Source organism: Phlebotomus papatasi, chromosome 2 (assembly GCF_024763615.1).
Source record: "Phlebotomus papatasi isolate M1 chromosome 2, Ppap_2.1, whole genome shotgun sequence".
Taxonomy (NCBI): domain Eukaryota; kingdom Metazoa; phylum Arthropoda; class Insecta; order Diptera; family Psychodidae; genus Phlebotomus; species Phlebotomus papatasi.
In genome coordinates, this window is record NC_077223.1 from 110,792,964 (window position 1) to 110,812,129 (window position 19,166).

Sequence of the window (19,166 nt, forward strand, 5' to 3'; positions counted from 1 at the left end):
TGTGCCAAATTTCGGCATACTTGCATGCAAGCGTCAAAGTCTCAAGTTTGAAATGTAATATTTTAAATTCAAAATGATTTTTTTTTATTCTTTCTTCTTAAAAAGTGTTGCTTGGAACCTTTTAAAGAGTTTACCGTCTTTATTTAGTCTAAAATCATTCTTAATACATTTTAAAATGAATAAAAATATAGACATATCTTTGGTGCCCTATTTCGGCCACCTTCATTCTCATATTTCCTTCCCCCTTGGGAATTCTTCCAATATCTTTTTCACGTCATCTCGTTAGTCGAAGCTACATTTTTTGTTATTCTTTTGCATTGTATAATCTCTAGAGTACGTAAAATCTAAAAGTTTATGGAAATTCGAGGAACAAAAAAGGTGGCCGAAATTGCAAGCTGGCCGGAATTTAGCGTACTTACCCTAGAGCTTTCCTTTAGGGAAAATATATCCAAAATTTCCGAAAATTAATAAAGCATTGATGGGACATGCTCTGAAAAGTCTTAGAAGAATTTCGCAGTATTTTTCCCAAAAAGTTTTCAAAAAGATTATAAAGACCTTAATACGAACTTCAGATCCGAGGTTTATCCATATGGCTTACATCATCTAATTCCTTCTCAGGTAAGATTTTTGAGGAATTTTTTGTTACGGATTAGACATTAAGGGAAAATTATCAAATAGATTTTGAAAAATCAAGAGAATTGTTGTCTTCGGGAACTGGACTAAGCTTCCAGTCTGAAGCCGGTAGAAGCTTATTGAATACATGCTTAGATAATAATCTCTAAAATTTTCTGAGACAGATAAGTTTTCCTTCAAAAAAGAATGACTAGAAATGATTGAATTTTGATAAGATTTGTTCTGAAAAATATTCACAAGTGTTTAAACACAATTTTTTCAAAAAAGTCAATACTTTAATTTTAGAGCAATAATAATGATCTTGGGCTTTTTTGAAAGGTCAAAAAAATTCTTCAAAACTGCTTTAAATTACGTATTAGTACTTTTCCATGCAGAAAATGATTGAAGAATTAGGGCAGAATCACATTGACAGTAAAATGCTCATCGTATTTCGTTAATTTACGCATTATCATTGCAATTCTTTCGTAAATTCTCAATTACCGTATTACCTTATCTCATACTCCGTGGCACTAGGTGAAAATAATATAAGAAAATTGGAGAAATGAAACGAAAATTCGATAAACGGTGAGCAAAAAAACTGTACGAGAAATTCATCACCGTTTATCGTATTTCCGTTTTATTTCTTCAATTTTCTTATATTATTTTCACCAATTGCCATCGAGTATTAGATAAGATAATACGATAATGGAAAATTTGCATAAGAGTTGCAATGAAAATGCGTAAATTAACGAAATACGATTCAGACCCCCAAAAATTTAAATTAAACTGAAACTGAAACTAAATTTAAAAGCTATTATAAAGATCTACACTTGTTATGAAATTCTCAGAATTTATTTTTTAAATTCTTGTTAGACACAAAGAAATTTCCTCGGAGAAAATTAATAAAATTGTGATGAGTTTTCTTTCTGAAGAGTTTCAAAAGTAGTTTACGCAGTATTTGCTCCGAAAGTCTTTTAAAAATTTAATTTTATTGTGATTTATAAAGATCTTAGACTTGTTGGAAAGCTTTAAAACCCTCCTGAGTGATAAATATAGATTTCCTTAGAGAAAATAAGCGTAAAAATATTAAATCTTCATGGGTTTTACTCTGAAAAGACTTTCAAAACTATTTTGCAGTATTTTATCCGAAATATGTCCGAAAATTTAATTTTATCATAATTTTATAAAAACCTAAAGCTTGATGGGGGAAGCTTAGAAAATTCCTTAGAATTCTTCTGAGAGATAGGAAAAGTTTTTCTTAAAAGTTTTTCTTAAGGAAAATGACCGGAAAACTAATTATTTTTTATAGTTATTATTTTGAGAAGTTTTAGAACAGTTTTACAAGAATTTGCACCAAAAAATAGATTTTTTTTAGCGATTATAAGGATCTTAGGCTTGTTGGAAAGCTAAAAAAAATCTCTAAAATTTCCCTGACTCAGAGACTGACAGAGCTTCTTTTTAAAGAAAACAGCCGAAAATTAACAGAATTTTAATGAGATTTGTTCTAAAAATAGTTTCAGAATTCTTTTAATAAAATTTTACCCATTTTACCCACAAAATCACAAAATGAATTTAAAAACGAATATAAAGATCTTGATCGTGCTAGAAAGCTTAGAAAATTCTCTAAAATTCTTCTGAAAGACAGATAGAGACTTTCTTGTGGGAAACATATCCGGAAAATTAATTGAATTTTCACGCATTTTGTACTGAAAACAGTTTCTGAATTGTATTAATACATTTTTCCCCTAAAATAAAAAAAATAATAAATTGATTATAAGGATCTTAAGCTTATTATGTAGCTTAGAAAATTCTTTAGGATACTACTGAGACATAGAGATTTTCTTGAAGACAACGGCCGGAAAATTATTAAATTTTGATTAGATTACTCTGAAAACAGCCTCAGAAATGTTTTTGCAGTATTTTTCCCAAAACCCTTCTAAAAATTTAATTTTAAATCGATTATAAAAATCTTACGGCGTTATCACACTTGCACACTAAAATTTTAATGTGATTCACATTAATTGTCGCTTGTCAGCGTCCAAATATGCTATTTGTGTGTTTGAGTCACTTAATATTTGGGGTTTTTCTATTTATTGATAAAGAAGTGGACTTGGCCTGCAAAAATAAGTTTAAATATACCTAAAGCATAAATATTTTTCACATTAAAAAAATAAAGAGAAAATCGCATTAATTTTTCGCATTAATGCTATAAATTGATTTATATCAAATTTTTCGTGCCAAGTCTACTTTTTTATCAACAAATAGATCAAATTTTGAATATAAAATGATTCAAATACACAAATTACACATTTGGACTCTCACCAGTGACAATTAATGTGAATCATATTAAAATTTTAATGTGCAAGTGTGATAACACAGTTAGGCTTGTTGGAAAGCACGGAAAATTCTCTGAAATTCTAATAGTAAATTTTAAAAGTGTTTTTACGTCTTTTTTTTTAACAAATTTTATAAAAAATTGAATTTTTAAAATGAATATCAAGATTTAAGACTTGCTAGGAAGTTTAGAAAATTCACATAAACCTCTTCAAGTAACAGATGGAACTTTTTCTTGGAGAAAACAAGAGGAAAATTCATTGTATTTTGATTATTTTCATGGGATTTCCTATGAAATTAGGAACGTTTTTACATAATTTTTCCCAAAATTTGACCAAAAAATCTATTTTTTTTTTAATTTGTTGGAAAGCTGATAAAATTTGCTAGGGATTCATAGGAGCAATAGCCGATAAGGGGAAGTGGGGCAACAACTTTGAATGTCGGGTAGCTTTGAAATTGGGATCAAATGGTATTTGAGACATATCAAAATGTAATTTAGCTTCTGAATCTGTTTGTGCAGCTATTATATTACGATAAGGCTCAATTTTAATTAAAAATCATTCAAAGGTGCCCCAATTTCCCCTAAAGTGATTTGATACTCTTCTCATGCGATCTTCAGGGGCACGGCACATTTAGGGCTTTCCCCAAAGATGTCTTTCCAAACCTGAGGAAAACTATTTTAAAATATTTATAGAAAAACTTGCTTACTGACCTGGGGCCTCGATGATCCTCTGCACCCGTATCTTGATGTCTGAAAAGGAAAGAGAAATGTAAATTATTAGGAAAATTTATAAACAAACAAGATAAGGCTTAATTTAAGATTTTTCATTCTACGTGAAAAAAAAGCGGGAAACTTACGAGGCCATCTGGAGATCCTTGCTGGAGCTGCTGGGGAGTCTCCAAGAATTTTCCCGGAAAAATGCTGTATGTTCCAGAAACATCCGGGATCAGGAAGCTTTGGGGACAACTTTTAACACTAACACTTTCACACTATTCTTTAGCAAATTTGGGGTTCTCCTCGAACCCACCACTAGAGCATTTTCTCGGGAAAATTGGAAAAATAACCAGGGATATTATTTAACATAACCTCATTTACTTCAGAGTTGTTGTGATAAATTGTTTTTCTGGTCTTTTCCAAACAAAATGTACTTATATTTTTACTCTACAATACATTATAAACCTCTGAGGATTTCAACTCTCAACAGCAGATTGAAAATTGTAAGAAAATCAGGAAAATATCAGGAAAATATCAGGAAAATCTCAGGAAATTGCTTCCAAGAAGATACGCGCGTCCACCAAGCTCTACGGAGAAAAACTGCAGATGTCACTGCTGGCCGTCTGTGATTTTGAATCTAAAAATTCAACTGCAGGGGCGGCAGAGAAAGAAGTGTGATAAAAAGTTAAAAAAAGAAAAAATGAAGATTTCGCACAGCGAAAATTTTTTTTATCCATCTCTGAATTACTTCCAATTAAAATTACAAGTGTTTGTTTTCTTGTTTTTCCAGAAAAAGAAAGTTTGAAATCGTTAGCTCAGTAAATTCAAACACAGTATTCCGGAAAAAATCGGAAACAGTTGAGTTTCGTTAGGTCGCGACGTGGACTTGACGAAGCCGAATGTTACCGTCGGTGGACGAAAGTGGAGAACGACGAGGCAGAAATACAAAGAAAATGGCGAGAATTGCGTGGAAGGCAGAAATTCCGTATAAAATTGTTCATAATCGCTAGATAAAAGTGTCTGAAGTGAGAAAACAGTTAATATTGATTGATAGTGAGCATTTAGAGTGTGAATAGTGATATCCTGTGTACATAAATAACCCCGAGAAGCTGGATTTATTCACAAATTTTCCACCACGCACACACATTTCTCATTGCGTTTCAACACAAAAACGTACCATTGAGATAAAAAGGACAAGGAGAAAAGAATGTGTGGAAAATAATATATGACAATTCACAATTCAGTAATTCTCAATAATTGTGCTTTTGCAAAAACGCAGAAGGAAGAAAAAAAATATAGAAGCAAAAGCCAGAAAATATTTCTATATTTAAAAATAGTTTGTATATTTCTGCCCTCATTTTATATAGTGTTTTTTTATATATTACATATGTATATAAGTAATTTTTATTTATTTACCGCGTGAAACACAGCCATAAAGCGTGAAGTTTTCTTTCTCAGAAAAATACAATATTGTGTAATAATTTCATGAGTGTATCAACTATACAATATGGAAAAAGGACTAAATCGAGAGAAAGGAAAAAAAGTTGAAATGTTTTTGGACTTGTAGAGCTTTTAATGATAGCAGAACACGGGGCTGATAAATTTTCACACATAAAATTACAAAAATATTCGATTATCTCAACCTCATCACCACGTAAACTTGTTTTTTTTCTTTAATAACAAAATAACTTTTGTGACAAAATGAAATTTCCCTGGAGTAAAAGGGCTTTTCGCGGAAAAATAGATTTCCCGCATTATTCCTCCTCCAAATTCCAATTGAATTCAGCATAAAAAGAAGCCAGGAAAAGGAGGAAGACGGCTTTTTCCTTTTGATCCAATCAGCCAAAATACAGACTGGTTCTTAATTTCTGTGAAAAAGAAAAAAAGGTGCGCAATTGTGTAAAAAGAATAAAGTGTGATAATTACCTGAGAACTAGTAGACACGAAAAAAAAACAAATGCTATACTTGTCAACGCGTCTATACAAATGAAAACGTCGCATTTTTTGGCCCACTACGACTTCCCGAGTCGCCCTGTGATTCAGGGTGGAACATCAGCAGCAGCAGCTCCAATTGGACATCAGACAGGTGCTCAGGTTCAGATTCACGATAAAGGGCACTATTACAGCGGCAACAGCGGAGGCGGCGATTATCCATCCTCGTCATCAAGCCTTCAGCTTCATGCCACCAACACGTATCACTCGTCATCATCCCAGCAGCACTATGACAATGATTGCTCCATAATTTCAACCACTGGAGCTCTGCCCGCTCATCATCCTTCGTCCACATCCGCCAATTCCTACGGTGGAGCAAATCCCTTGGACAAGTATGAGGCAACGGCCATTGAGTCTTTGACCACTTCGAGTACCAGCGGAGGAGGTACAACAGGACAAAACGCAGATTTCGGAAGTGAATTCCAAGTGATAAGGAGCACAATAAACAAATACCACCAGCAGAGCAAAGGAGCCAAGAGAAAACGTGAAACAGGTAAGAATTCCTCCAATTCCCCTTATTTAGTTCATTTCTTAGATAAATATCCTTGCTGTCTGTCATAAATTCCCCTAAGTGTGTCTCTGCTAAAAAGATAAATCTGATAAAAATTCCCCTATCCTTGTAGCTAGAAACGTCAGAATTTTTTAAAAATTGCAATTTTTGACGAAAATTGCTTCTAGTGTGTAGACACCATAAGAGAAAATACATTCGAAGATCGATTTCGAAACCTTAAGAATAGGTATTTTTACCGTGGAATGGTCAAATTGATGCCCTAAACGGTAAAAAAAAAATTCGGCACATATTTGTTCCAAAAATTAGCTCGTCCATGGACACCGGAAATTTTTGGAACAAATTTATAACTTCTAGGAGAAACAAAAAGACACCCAATATTAGTAACGAATTTTTTCCGAAAGCTACCATCAAAGTGAGGAAGACGCCAAATTTTTCGAGCTACTTTGGTTTCACTTTTTTTTTATTCGAGTTTCCCTTTCTCTCCTGCTGCCAGCCCTCGCATATAATTTTATAATGCACGCGTTTTTATAAAACAATGTAAAATTGACTTTTATTTGATGGTCTTTTCGGAACTTTAGCCACTGAAATCCATCTCGACTGAAGTATAGGCCTTAACTGTTAAGGCGCCTACACACTGGGAGCAACTTTCTTGAAAAAATAGCTTTTTTGAAGGAAATTGTCTGCAGTGAAGTAGGGTAAATGTCCTAATTCAAAACCATTTCCAGACGCTTTAATTTTGACAGAAGATTCAACACATTAAGTTCATATTTTTTCTGAAGAGAAGTACATAAATTTGCTCCTTGACTCTTCTAGAATGTTACTGTTTAGTGAAAATTTTTTAGATATAATTTGAAAACTTCTTAAATACAAGAAAAATACGCGAGCGTAAAATGCTTCTATTGGAAACATATTAATCCAAATGGAGACAAGGGAAATTTTCTAATTGGAGACAAACTGTGTAAGTGAAACCGCGACGAAAGACTTCCAAAACCTTGTTGAGTTTCTCCTAATTGCAGGATTTGTTCTTATTTCTGGTCTTTTCTCCTTTCCTCTGGCGTCTACACATTAATAGAATTTTTTTTAAAAAATGCCTTTTTAAAGAAAATTTCCCCTATCCTTGTAGGCAGAAACGTCAGATTTTTTAAAAAAAAGGCATTTTTTAAAAAAAATTCTACCAGCGTGTAGACGCCATATGGCGTCTACGCATAATAAGAAAATCTCTCCAAAAATCATATTTCCAGGCTTTCCTATTGAAGCATTTGCAAACACTTTTTGCTCACGAAATAGGTAATTATTTCATTTGAAAACTTCACGTACCATTAACAATAAAAATTAGCACTTAATTTAACTAAAATTAGCCAGAAATATGACATAAATGTTAAACAAAACGAATAAACAACAGTCACCTCATTGTGTTTTTCATTGGAAAACATGGTCGATCGATGAAAAGTTCAATGGTGAAAAGGTACACTTTTAATTTTTCTCAGAAATTAACAAATTAAAATTCGTGAATATGAATAGATTTTCGCTTTATTTGGAGAAAAATTAACTAAATAATGAAACTGTGGTATAGAAAATATATAAATATAATAATTTAGTACTGTACGTGAAAATAATAACGTTTCCATTTGGAGTAACGAAAAATTTCCATTTGGAGCAGGTTTTGAATTAGCTTAATTTACCCTATGTAGAAACATCAAAATTCTTTCAAAAATGCAGTTTTTTGATGAAAATTGCTCACAATGTGTAGAGGCCTTTAGACGAACGAGGAAGTCTTTTGAATTACACAAATTTGTCCCCGACAATGGGAACAAAATGTCTATATTCGATTCCAACTTCCAACTTTTAGGAACAAATTTATATAAAACGAAATCGACTCAAATTAGTAGATAAACTACCGTATCGAAACGGTTCCCAAAGAAAACTCCAACAGAATTCATACAATATTTCGTAACAAAACTGTGAAAAAATAATTTGAACAAATGTACAAATTTGTTCTAAAAAAAATATGTTCATAAGAAAATTTGTTCAAATATTTTGGTCAGTGTTCGAAACTTTTTGTCGTGTACACAAACTCGACTTAACCCGAGAAACGGCTTAACTTAATTTCAATCAAAATAATGATCAGTAGGGGAATTCTGTACTATTTTTGGCATTGTAACAAGTGAGTTCGAAACCTGACAATGCTAATCGAGCTTCTTTTCCTATCTCACATCAGTTCGAAAATTCAAATAATTGATTTTTTAATGAAATTTCTTTACTTGATGATATTATGCAAATACAGTCCGGCTTGATTGACTTGTTTAATAAATAAAATTTTCTTTAAAAAGACATTTTTTAAAAAAAAAATTTCTCAGTGTGTAGAGGCCATTAGGCAGAAACGTCAGACTTTTTTTAATGGCAATTTTTGACGAAAATTGCTTCTAGTGTGTAGATACAATAAGAAAGGAAAGAAAAAACCGGTAGCCCAAGAAAACCCCTCATGTAGAAAAGCCCAGTCTGTTCGCTGTGATTATAACTATCATAAATTGACAAAATTTAAATCTTTGAGTCTAAATAAAATAAAAATACATAGAACTTTTTGTCGAAGCTTGAAGTTCTTCAGTCTTATGCTCTATTAACCCATCGAATTCTCATATAATGTATTCTATGTATTATTTGCACTTTATATCATCGTAGAAATGTCAGCAAACACACACAGTTTTTAATAGAGATAAAAAATACACATGAAATAATTAAATCATCAACTACGAATACCAGGAATTTTCCAGTTTTTGAAATTCTTTTCTTTATTCACTCTCTACTACAGAAAATAATTTATCCTGATAAAATGGATTCTTGGATAATCACTGAAAGGCATTCAGATATAAAGTATGACACAACCAAAATGGGGAATTTATATTTCGAAAGAGATATTTCGAATAAAAATATCCCCAATTGAATAAGGCTTTATTAGACTTTCGAAGAGATAAAGTCAGGCTGAATCCCATGCATTTTCAGTTTAAACTTTCGTTTTTAAAATTGACAGATGTCCGTTTTACGATATTTTCATATCATTTTTCAAGAAATTTTATTGTTCTTCATAAAAAGTAAAAAAAAAAACAGAACGTTGACATTGTTTATCTTAACGTTTTTTGTCGAGAAAGCACTAAAAGCGCTCTGCGGCGAATACGTCGAAGTCCATTTTATGTAGATTTTCGAATTGGTTTTGAATTAACATTTGTCTATCTTCGAAAGTTCACTCGAAAGTTTATTACTGAATGCGCAGTCAATATCTCTCTGTTTCGTTCTCTTCAACAATTTGCCCATTAACTGCAGAAAGCTAATGTACCTATATACTTAATAATACTCTCACATAATGTTTTTGCTCAGACTTTATATAATGTTTCTGCTTTGGGGACATTTATAGTGAGACCGTCTGTACATATATTTTTTCATTGAATTGTATGAGTATTGTTTTTTAGAAAGTAGTAGAAAATATTCTCTCTATGTGTGCGCAAACATTAATATATGGCTTCAAGTTGCAATGTGAGGTTTGTGGTTTAAAAAATTATACGAGTGAGTCGGGCAATTTTAGCTGATATTATTCTTTGCAATCTCTTCTCAATTTAATTCTACTGTATCTAGTCGCGAAGGTCTTTTTTAAACCTTTAATTAGTAAACATAATGTTGAAGGGTCATTAGCCTCTGCGTTGGAAATCCATTGATTTCGACACTAAATTTCGAATCTTGTTAAAAGTTTGTTGAGAGAATGTTCTTTCAGACTTTGATTAAAAAAAATCAATTTTATCGTGATGTACTCAATTCTGTAGTAATTCAATGAAAGCCTAAAATTCTCTTAGAAAGTTTTTTAGCTCAGACTTAAATAAAGTATTAGGAGAGGGTGAGATTGTTTCAGGCAGCTGAATCATTTCAATGCTCATTTGCTAAACATTGATTATTTGTTAGCTAATTAAGTCTAATTAAATTGTCTATGTTGGATCCCAGTTATTCCAAAATGTTGTGAATTTCAAAGTCTGTTCTGCCCGATTCACCCCTATTTTATTTAAGAAAAAAAAAGAAAACATCTTTACTTTAGATAATTCCGAATTACAGTAGACTCGCTCAATCGGCTCTTTTTCAATCTGACGAAAAATTTTGTTGACAATTTTCACGTTTAATTATTAAGCTAATTCGCTCAAATTCGCTGTAGTTCTTCCTATTTTATCGTGATTCTTTATAATTGAGCGCTTTTTGTGGAATTAACAAAGGCTTTGACGCCCAAATCTATCGATAAACCGGATGACATTTTGCCCCAAATGCCCAATTGAGAGAGAGTCTACTGTATGAGAGAGTGAAGGGATGGGGGTCACCGAATATTGGCAGTTGATATCTCTCACCGTGAATGTGTTGTGACGGGAAAATGGAACGAGGAACAAATACCAAGACGCAATTTTTCCACAAAAATTATATATACTCACAAAATTATCACAATATATGGTTTCTCATGGGGGTTAGTATATGGAAGTATCAAAAAGTCGAGGATTTTTTATAAACGACAGAAAGAAAACAAATTTTTATCACTCATATTTTGTATTATAAAATCCATTTCCTTCTTTAATTTAGTCCCAAAATTGTTTGCTTGATAGTGTAACTTCTAAATCAATTTTAAAATCAGTTGAATTGAATTGAATTAAAATTTTATAAATTACCTTTGTCAATATTTTTATTCTGTTTATTTTTCTTTGCTAAATATTATGGGAGACTGGGGCAAAAAGTCACAAAACAGATATTTTATTTTTTTACAAGCTGCTCGAGCGCTTCTAAAATTTCTAATTAGCGCAGTTTTATATGAAATTTACCGCTCTACAACTTTGTGAAAATAATATTCCTCTATTTTATAAGGAAATACGTTTATCGAGCCGATTTCTAAAAGGTAATTTTGTGACTATTCTCAAAAATGCTGGGGCAAATAGTACCAGACATTGGGTATTATCATATTTTGATTCGCTTCATTAGAGGCTTCCGTAAATTTGAAAAAATAACTAGAGGACATATTTTCATAGAAAATTTATTCATCAACAGCTTTATTAAACAGCGCTTTCTCTGCAAGAAAAATCAGAAAACGAGAAAAGCGCTTTTCAAGCTATTTTAGAAAAAAAAACACAAAAGACTGCAAATCGTTTGACCAATGCAAACAACAACCGACGAAACATGATAATGACGTTTCTATTCGCCGTGAGACATCAGAAATTGCTTCGCTTTTTGTTACTTTTTGCTCTATACCTTTTGTTACTTTTTACCCCAAGTGGCCATTTTTAATAAAAGGATTTCTGGAGAAAAGAACTTTTGTGAAATTCTAAAATAGATAAAATAGCGGATTCGTATTCAAAGAATCCAAATTATTTAGCAAATATTCACCAGTGTATCAATCTTGGAAAATAAGTAGGTAATAATTGATATATTCTGCAAGGAAAATATTTTAAAAGTAGGGCTAAAAAATTCGATATTTTTTATTTTCTAAATTCCTTGTTCGAATTCTAAGAAACTTACGACAGAAGGTCTATGGAGGCTATCTATGGAAAAAATTTTAAGCCGCTATCTTTTTACCTTCACCGAGAAAAATTTGGATGGTATTTTCTACAAATCGTGTCTTTAAATTCTACTGTCCCAAAAGATAGTAGAAAATACCATCCTCCATAGAAACTTTCCTTTAGAATCTACCATCTTGACATTTTAAAATTTACTATCCTATGGATAGTAAATTCTAATAGCTGGATGGTAAAATCTACTATCCTCATTTAGATTTTACCTTGACCTCTCTTAGATTCTAATATCCGGGAAGTAAATTTTACTGGCCACATATTAGATGTTAAAATTTAACTGGAAAACAGTAAATTTTAACGGAGGATAGTAATTTGGATTAAAATTACTATCCAAGCCAGTAAAATTTGCCATCCTGCTGTTAGAATGTCATTTTGGAATATCGTGTGTGCCGATGCAACGGTTCCCGATATGCTTTGAATATATTATAGGAGTTCGTGGTGCAGCTGGAAGATGCTTGACTGTCATCACAAAGGTCGCGTGTTCAAATCTCGGCTCAGTCGTCAATGTTGGAAAAAGATTTTCACGCATCAAAATGGCTTGAAATACAGAGAATATCATCCAGGAAGGGTTCCAAGCCCTCAAACAACGGCCAAAAATTAATGAAAATAGGGAAAAATAAATTTTTCCGATATTTTTCATTCTAATATCCGGCTAGTAAAATTTACTATCCTGCCAGTAAAATTTACCATCCGGCTAGTAAAATTTACTATCCTGCCAGTAAAATTTACCATCCGGCTAGTAAAATCTAATATCCGGGGATATTAGAATTTACCATCCAGCTATTAGAATTTACTATCCATACAATAGATTCTACAATTTTTGACAGTCCGATTTAATATCGCGTTTGCTGGGTGACTTTTTTACTATCCGGCCATTAGAATTTTGTATGGAGGATGGTAAATTTTACCATCCACATTTTTCTCGGTGTTGGAAGATATTGAATTTTGAATTTTTCGATTTGTGACTTTTTGCCCCAGTCTCCCCTAGTGTTTCCATATTCTTTATAAAATTTCTCATAATCGCAATTTTAAAATTGTTTCCATAAAAAACACTTAGAAAGTAATTTACCTCATTCTTACTCTGAAAAAAAAAAACAACATTTTCTGAAAATCCTGAATATTTTTGATACATTTTTAATAAAAATAATTACAAACTTTTCATTCTTTATCTATACAATAGTTACACGAATAAACTAAAAATAATAAAGTATACTCATCTCTTCAAAAATTTGCAAACTTTGATTATTTTTACACAAATAAAAACAGCTAACATTTTTGGTTTGTAAGGTAAAGTACCCTTTATTCGACCGGTTCCTCTATTCGACCGGTAGATTTATTTATTCAATTTAATTATAATTGCTATAATATTTTGTGTATTATCTAACATTAATAGGTCAATTATTCTTTAAATAATACGAATCAGTGACAAATTCATAGAAATTGATGAAATTTACCATCAAATATTCAAAAATTGACCCACCGGTCGAATAGAGGAACCCGGTCGAGTAAGGGTACTTTACCTTATATTAGCAAATTGGCTAGTAAAAAACTAGAAAGTTCTCTCTTTAAATAAAACCAAAAAAAATAAGATAAACTTCTTCATTTTCTTTGCCAAAAATAATGTAACTATTTTTGTTCACTTATAATTAATGATTTTTGTTTTACTTAAATACTGACTACTTTTTATTTTTTATGGCTCAGGCACATCTTTTAGGTCAGGAAAGATTCATAAAGTCAAAATTGACATTCACTCTTTCTTAAGTCGTGCATATGTCTATCCTACTCTTTCGCAGTCTTCTTCTTCTTCTTCTTTTGAACGTCACACTAAATTAAATTTAGCTCAATCTAATTTTGAGTTCAAAAGAGTGGGATAGAGTTAAGCAAATATTGAAAGGAAGAAAGGACGCGAGTTTCGATTTCATGAAATTTTACCGATCTGAAAAGTGTAAGGGGACATTACTGATTACTTTTGAAAAAATACTGACCAATGTGTTTTAATACAGAATTCACAATAAGAAGAACCAAATAAGCAGTAAAAAAAAAATAAGTTTGACCAGAAAAAAAGTAAATTTGATCAGTAAACTAATTCAATATTGGTCAATAATAAACATAAACATTTACAAAAATGGTTTTAATTTATAAAATTAACATCTAAGATATTCTCCTATAAAATAAATAACTATTTAATTTTCCTTTGCTTTTCGTTTACTTGAATCTTGATTTTATATTCTAGTGCCTTTATAGTTCGAATTACACTGCTCGAACGTGATTTTTTATTGACCAAATTTAATTTTTCTCCACTCATGTGTAATTCAGTAATATAATTCACAAACAAAACTTTTTTTACGCTGTTCACATACATTTTTGGTTTAGTTAGATTCACTTGAGCGAAATAGTGTCTCTTCTGTTTCAAAAATGTCAAGTTTGTTTTTCCTTTTTTTATCAAATTGAAATTGAACTTTAATTTTTTGAAGAAGAAAATTCTATGCAAAATTAAATCCTTTATCACACAGTTTTTTTTTATAAAGGAAGAAAAATTTAAAATTATGTTAAACCGAAAAACTGAACAACAAAATCTAAAAGCTTATGGCGCTGGCACACCTTTTCAATTGAGTGAAATTCAATCGATTGAAATTTTACCTCTTACTCTATCGAACAAATGAGATATAGCTGTCCCTTTCTGTCAAATGAAAATAGAATTTGAAATTGAAATTCCAGTTTTCATTTGACAGAAAGAGATAAAAATATCTTATTTCACTTTGAAAGAGTAAGAGGTAAGATTTCTATCGATTGAATTTCGCTCAAATGGAAAGGTATGCCAGAGCCATTAAAATTAAAATTCAACTAACAAACGAATTTCACTGAATTGAAATTGAAATTGGTTTAAGTTAGCTGCACTGTGCGCCACACTTAGTTAGATTTTACATCATTTCGTGATAATTCGTTCAATATTTGATTAGATAAATCACTTTATGGACATCGGTAGACCTTTTAGATCAGAAAAAAATTAAAGAAATCTAAATTCACGTTCCTCTATTTTACAAACTTTTTTCTTATGTCTATTACGCTCTTCTATTCAACGTCATGTTAAAATAAGGTTAGTTCAGCTCAATTTAGTGTTGTTTTATCAGAATCATTTTATGCCAAAACAGTTTAAATTTCCGGAACGGTCCTACTCAAACGCATTGTGATTCGCACTCAAATCTAAATTAGTGACGCAACACATCATGTGATCTCCCAGGACACATATAGAGCGAGAGAGACAAATGCAATACGTTCGAGAAAGAAAGAAATGAAAATTTTGATTTCATGAAATTTTCTTGCGGTAAAAGACGTGACAGAAGCGTAACTTTTGATAGTTTTATTTTTAAATTTAGAATTCTAATTTTGTTGGAAGATGCACTATATTCACTGGAAACTTTAGTTGTTTATATTGTCCAAATCGCTCTAAATTGCAAGGTTTTAACATTACTTTAAATACTAATCTTTCAATTATTATAAGTAAAATGTGAATTGAATATATAGAATTCACTTTATCAGGCATATTTTAGGGAATATTACTAGCATTGACGTTAATAAATGTTAATATGCCTTATGTTAAGAAATTCTAAAACGCATTAAAGCGAAAAATGTGTTTCCATTGCAGCTGAGTGCGATTGTGGATGCGTTGATTCAACAGTTGTGAGCAGTACATCGGGGCCGGTAAGCACCGCCCCGTCAAACGGCTCAAAGACGGCACACACAAAGGTCGCCAATTCGGGGGGCCATGCTACAACGCAGGCCCCCAACAAACGATCCAGTAGCGGTGCCGACGGGGACTACCAACTGGTTCAGCATGAAGTTCTATATTCATTGTCAGCACAATATGAGGTAAATTTATTTATGCGAATTTCCCTTTTTAATGTAGCCAATAACACAATAGAAAAAAAATTCAGCTGAGAAAAATGGGGTTTTGGTTGGACTGTGAATTACTGTGACTGAGAGTGTTTTCTATTCTCTTTTATTAATTTACTACATTAACCCTTTGCTATAAACAATGTTTGCGATTGAGACTTTATCTGATATGGCTTGAGTATATAATGTAGTCACGTATCATCACATTTCAGGCCATGGTAACATTATTTTTCTATTTACCAATGAAGTTCAAGCTTGCCAAAAATTATTTTTTCTTAACGCAATTTATTGAGAAAAATATTTAAAATGCAATTTAAGGATTAAATTTGAAGTTAAAAATTTTCTCCTTTGTTTTTTTTTGCAATAATTTGAAGAAACTACACTAAGAAAAAATATTCACTATTTTGTTTCATCTCGGAAAAGAAACATTTTGCAAAGTTCAAATGAGAAGCGTTCCCTGCAAAAAAATCTGTTTGCATTTTATAAAAAGCCTGATTTCTGTACAAAGTATATCTTAGAAAATTTTTTGGTATTTTAATTTGCAAAAGGAAATGCAAGGTAACTTAGACAAAAATTTCAAGATTTTTTTAGTTACGCTTCACCAAGAAAATTGGCTTCAATTTCCGTCAAATTTTTGTTTATGACAAATTTTAAGGAAAATTCATTTCTCTTATAATAATAAAAGATCACTAACTCGTTGGTGTGTATTTCGTTTCAAGGATTAAAAAACAATTTGAATAATTTGAACAAAGTAGATTTTGAGGAAAATGTGAGTCAAAATCAAAGTTTATTTAAAAAAGAGGTGACTAAAAGTCCCAGGCTTTGTGAAGTGCTAGAACTCGTGACTTAGATGTTACCGGTTCTCAACCGATTTAAATCGATTCGTAAATCACTCAAAAGTTCCCGCAAAATAGTTTTAATAGGAATAAAATTGATATTGAGACAAAAATTACTTTTCGGTTCATTACCGGTTCACTACCGATTTGACCCAATTTGTAAATCACTCAAAATATTCCCCAAAATAGAATTCAGGAGTAATATAGTTGAATTTTGGTTAAAAAAGGGGTGGCAAAGCGTCCCAGGCTTTGCGAAATGCTCAAACTCGTGACTTAGATGCTATAACCTCAAAAGTACTTTCGCATCATTTACCACTTACCGGTTTTCAACCAATTTCAAGCGATCCATAAATCTCTCAAAAGATCCCCCAAAACAGTTTTAAAAGTAATAGAATTGATTCTCAGATAAAAATTAGTTATCGGTTATGAATCGGTTCAAAACCGATTGGAACCGGTTTAGTTTTATACAAAATTCCAAGACCTGTCCAACGACCCTAAACATGACCCCATTCGCTTGATAAATGCGCTCTCTAGAGCCTTTTTAACCTTTGACCTTGAAAAACCGTATTATTATTATTAATCGTGTCGAGATATTTGTACTATGTAATCATGTTATATTGTTGTTCTATCCCGTGTTGGAAGAATCCTCTAAGTCCATTGTAGACCGCCCAGGAGCGCCTTCACCGCAGTGTGGATGCTTCTTCCATACTCCTGGAGTTTTTTTTGGGCATTTTTATTACGTTATATCACAGTGAAAATGTATTTTTCTAAACATTCAGATCTTTGCACCGGGCGGGACTCGCACTCACAACTGTGAGAGTCGAGTCAGAGATCTCATCCGCCTAAGAACCAACGGTCTCGCCTATTGCGCCACTGAGACCCACGAAAAACCGTTATTAGGAATGATTCAACGGAATTTTCGTCTAAGGACGAAATGTCCGCCTAGGTCGTCTCTAAAGCATATCCAAAAATGAAAAAATTGCACGACGCGTTTTCGAGCAATACCAAAAAATATGGTGGACTTATGGGGGGTCCCCCGAAGATCCCAACTCGCTATCTCTTACCGTTTGGCCTCTAGAACTGGCGACAGCTCTAGAGTAAAATGAAAAATCACGTGTGTTAGAAAGAGTACAATCTAATGGAGTAATACGATCAGTAAGATATTACTGTTCGTATTAATTGTTTTCTGAATCGTATTCCAGGCAATTCGAGCAATTTTCCATGCGTGCCAACTGTGATTCGGTCAGATTTCTAGCGAAACGAGAGCTCTATATCATGATAAAACACTTGCTATATTCTTTTGCCATTCTCGCAGTTCAAAAAGCATTAATCTTAATATTAATCTTATATGTGAAATGGTCATTAGGGTGCACGAGATTCTCGAAATACTTTCTGTCAGTGAAAAGTAAATAAAGTGTTTGTGTGGTTAAACTCTCTGACCTTTATTTTTCCTCCCTGCCGTCGCCGTCGTAATGTCCGACCAAATTCGTAACAATAATTAAAATTAATCAATCAAAAGACTAAGGACGGTCTATTAAACACATAAAATTGTCCACTACTTACTAAATTACTTGGGTCATTAAAGGTAAAATATTAGGCTCCTTTCCTTCTATCTTTTCCATGCTTTCCACAAGTATTGGATTCCTTGTCATTCCAACGCATACGCGATGCCCTCCTGAAGTATAGGGCTTAAGTGTAAAAAGTTAAATTCAAGCTAATAATACTTGAAATTTCACTCCAAAACAGATATTCAGGATTATGAGGGACCCAAGAGCGCATTGCGTCGGGGGGGGGGGGGGAGGTCTGTTGTGAATATTTCACTATCAATCATCTACTAAAATACGAAATTCGCCAATTTGAACATATATAATACATCCTGCGTATCAAAAAAAAAAGTCGCACTAAGGAAAGGTCTTCTTCAAATAACTTAATAACTTCTTGGAACTAGTGAAGTTTGTGAAATGAACACTAGAGGCGCTGTAGTTGAAAATATGGCAAAAAATCATTTTAATTTGCTTCAACATTTGAGATTTGCAAAAGAAAAAAAAATGAAAATTGAATATCTCAAAATAGAGTGCGAAGATAGTTTTTTTTCCTCTTGCTCTCGAGAGAGAGATTGAGCAATAAAAAAAAGCTGTTAAAATTGTAGAAGACACAATATGTTCCGCGTTTGTAAACACTCTCAAAATAAATGTGTTTGGTCATTGTTATGGTTTCAGGTGCTGGAATTCCTTGGACGTGGAACATTCGGGCAGGTTGTTAAATGCTGGAAAAAGGGCACAAGTGAGATTGTTGCAATAAAAATCTTAAAAAATCATCCATCATATGCCAGACAGGGACAAATTGAAGTGTCCATATTGTCACGTCTGAGTCAGGAGAATGCTGACGAATTTAACTTTGTGCGCGCCTTCGAATGCTTTCAGCATAAGAACCACACTTGTTTGGTGTTTGAAATGCTTGAGCAGAATTTATATGATTTCCTGAAGCATAACAAATTCTCACCACTACCGTTGAAATACATACGACCAATTTTGCAGCAGGTAAACTATATAATTAAGATTTTCTCTTCAAATGTATTGGAATGTTTTCTAAAAAAAAAAAAGATAAAAAATCAAAATATCACACTGAAAAATTTACCAAGAAGAATATTTTCTTTTTTGTTTTGGCAGAGAATTACTCTACGACCA

The 19,166-nt window shown here is 32.3% G+C and overlaps 1 protein-coding gene across 3 annotated transcripts in view; it reads left to right on the forward strand.

The window, feature by feature from the left end:
- The first annotated feature begins 4,576 nt into the window (after window positions 1-4,576).
- Window positions 4,577-19,166, forward strand: part of LOC129800843 (homeodomain-interacting protein kinase 2) — a 35,798-nt gene continuing 21,208 nt past the window's right edge. For 2 of the 3 annotated variants that reach the window (XM_055845527.1, XM_055845528.1), the window contains exons 1-4: window positions 4,577-4,997; window positions 5,120-6,146; window positions 15,396-15,619; window positions 18,699-19,019. In XM_055845527.1, coding sequence (XP_055701502.1) covers window positions 5,648-6,146; window positions 15,396-15,619; window positions 18,699-19,019 — 1,044 coding nt within the window. In that variant the 5' untranslated portion in view covers window positions 4,577-4,997; window positions 5,120-5,647. Of the gene's footprint in view, window positions 4,998-5,091; window positions 6,147-15,395; window positions 15,620-18,698; window positions 19,020-19,166 lie in introns of all 3 variants that reach the window. The other variant, XM_055845526.1, reaches the window with a different exon arrangement.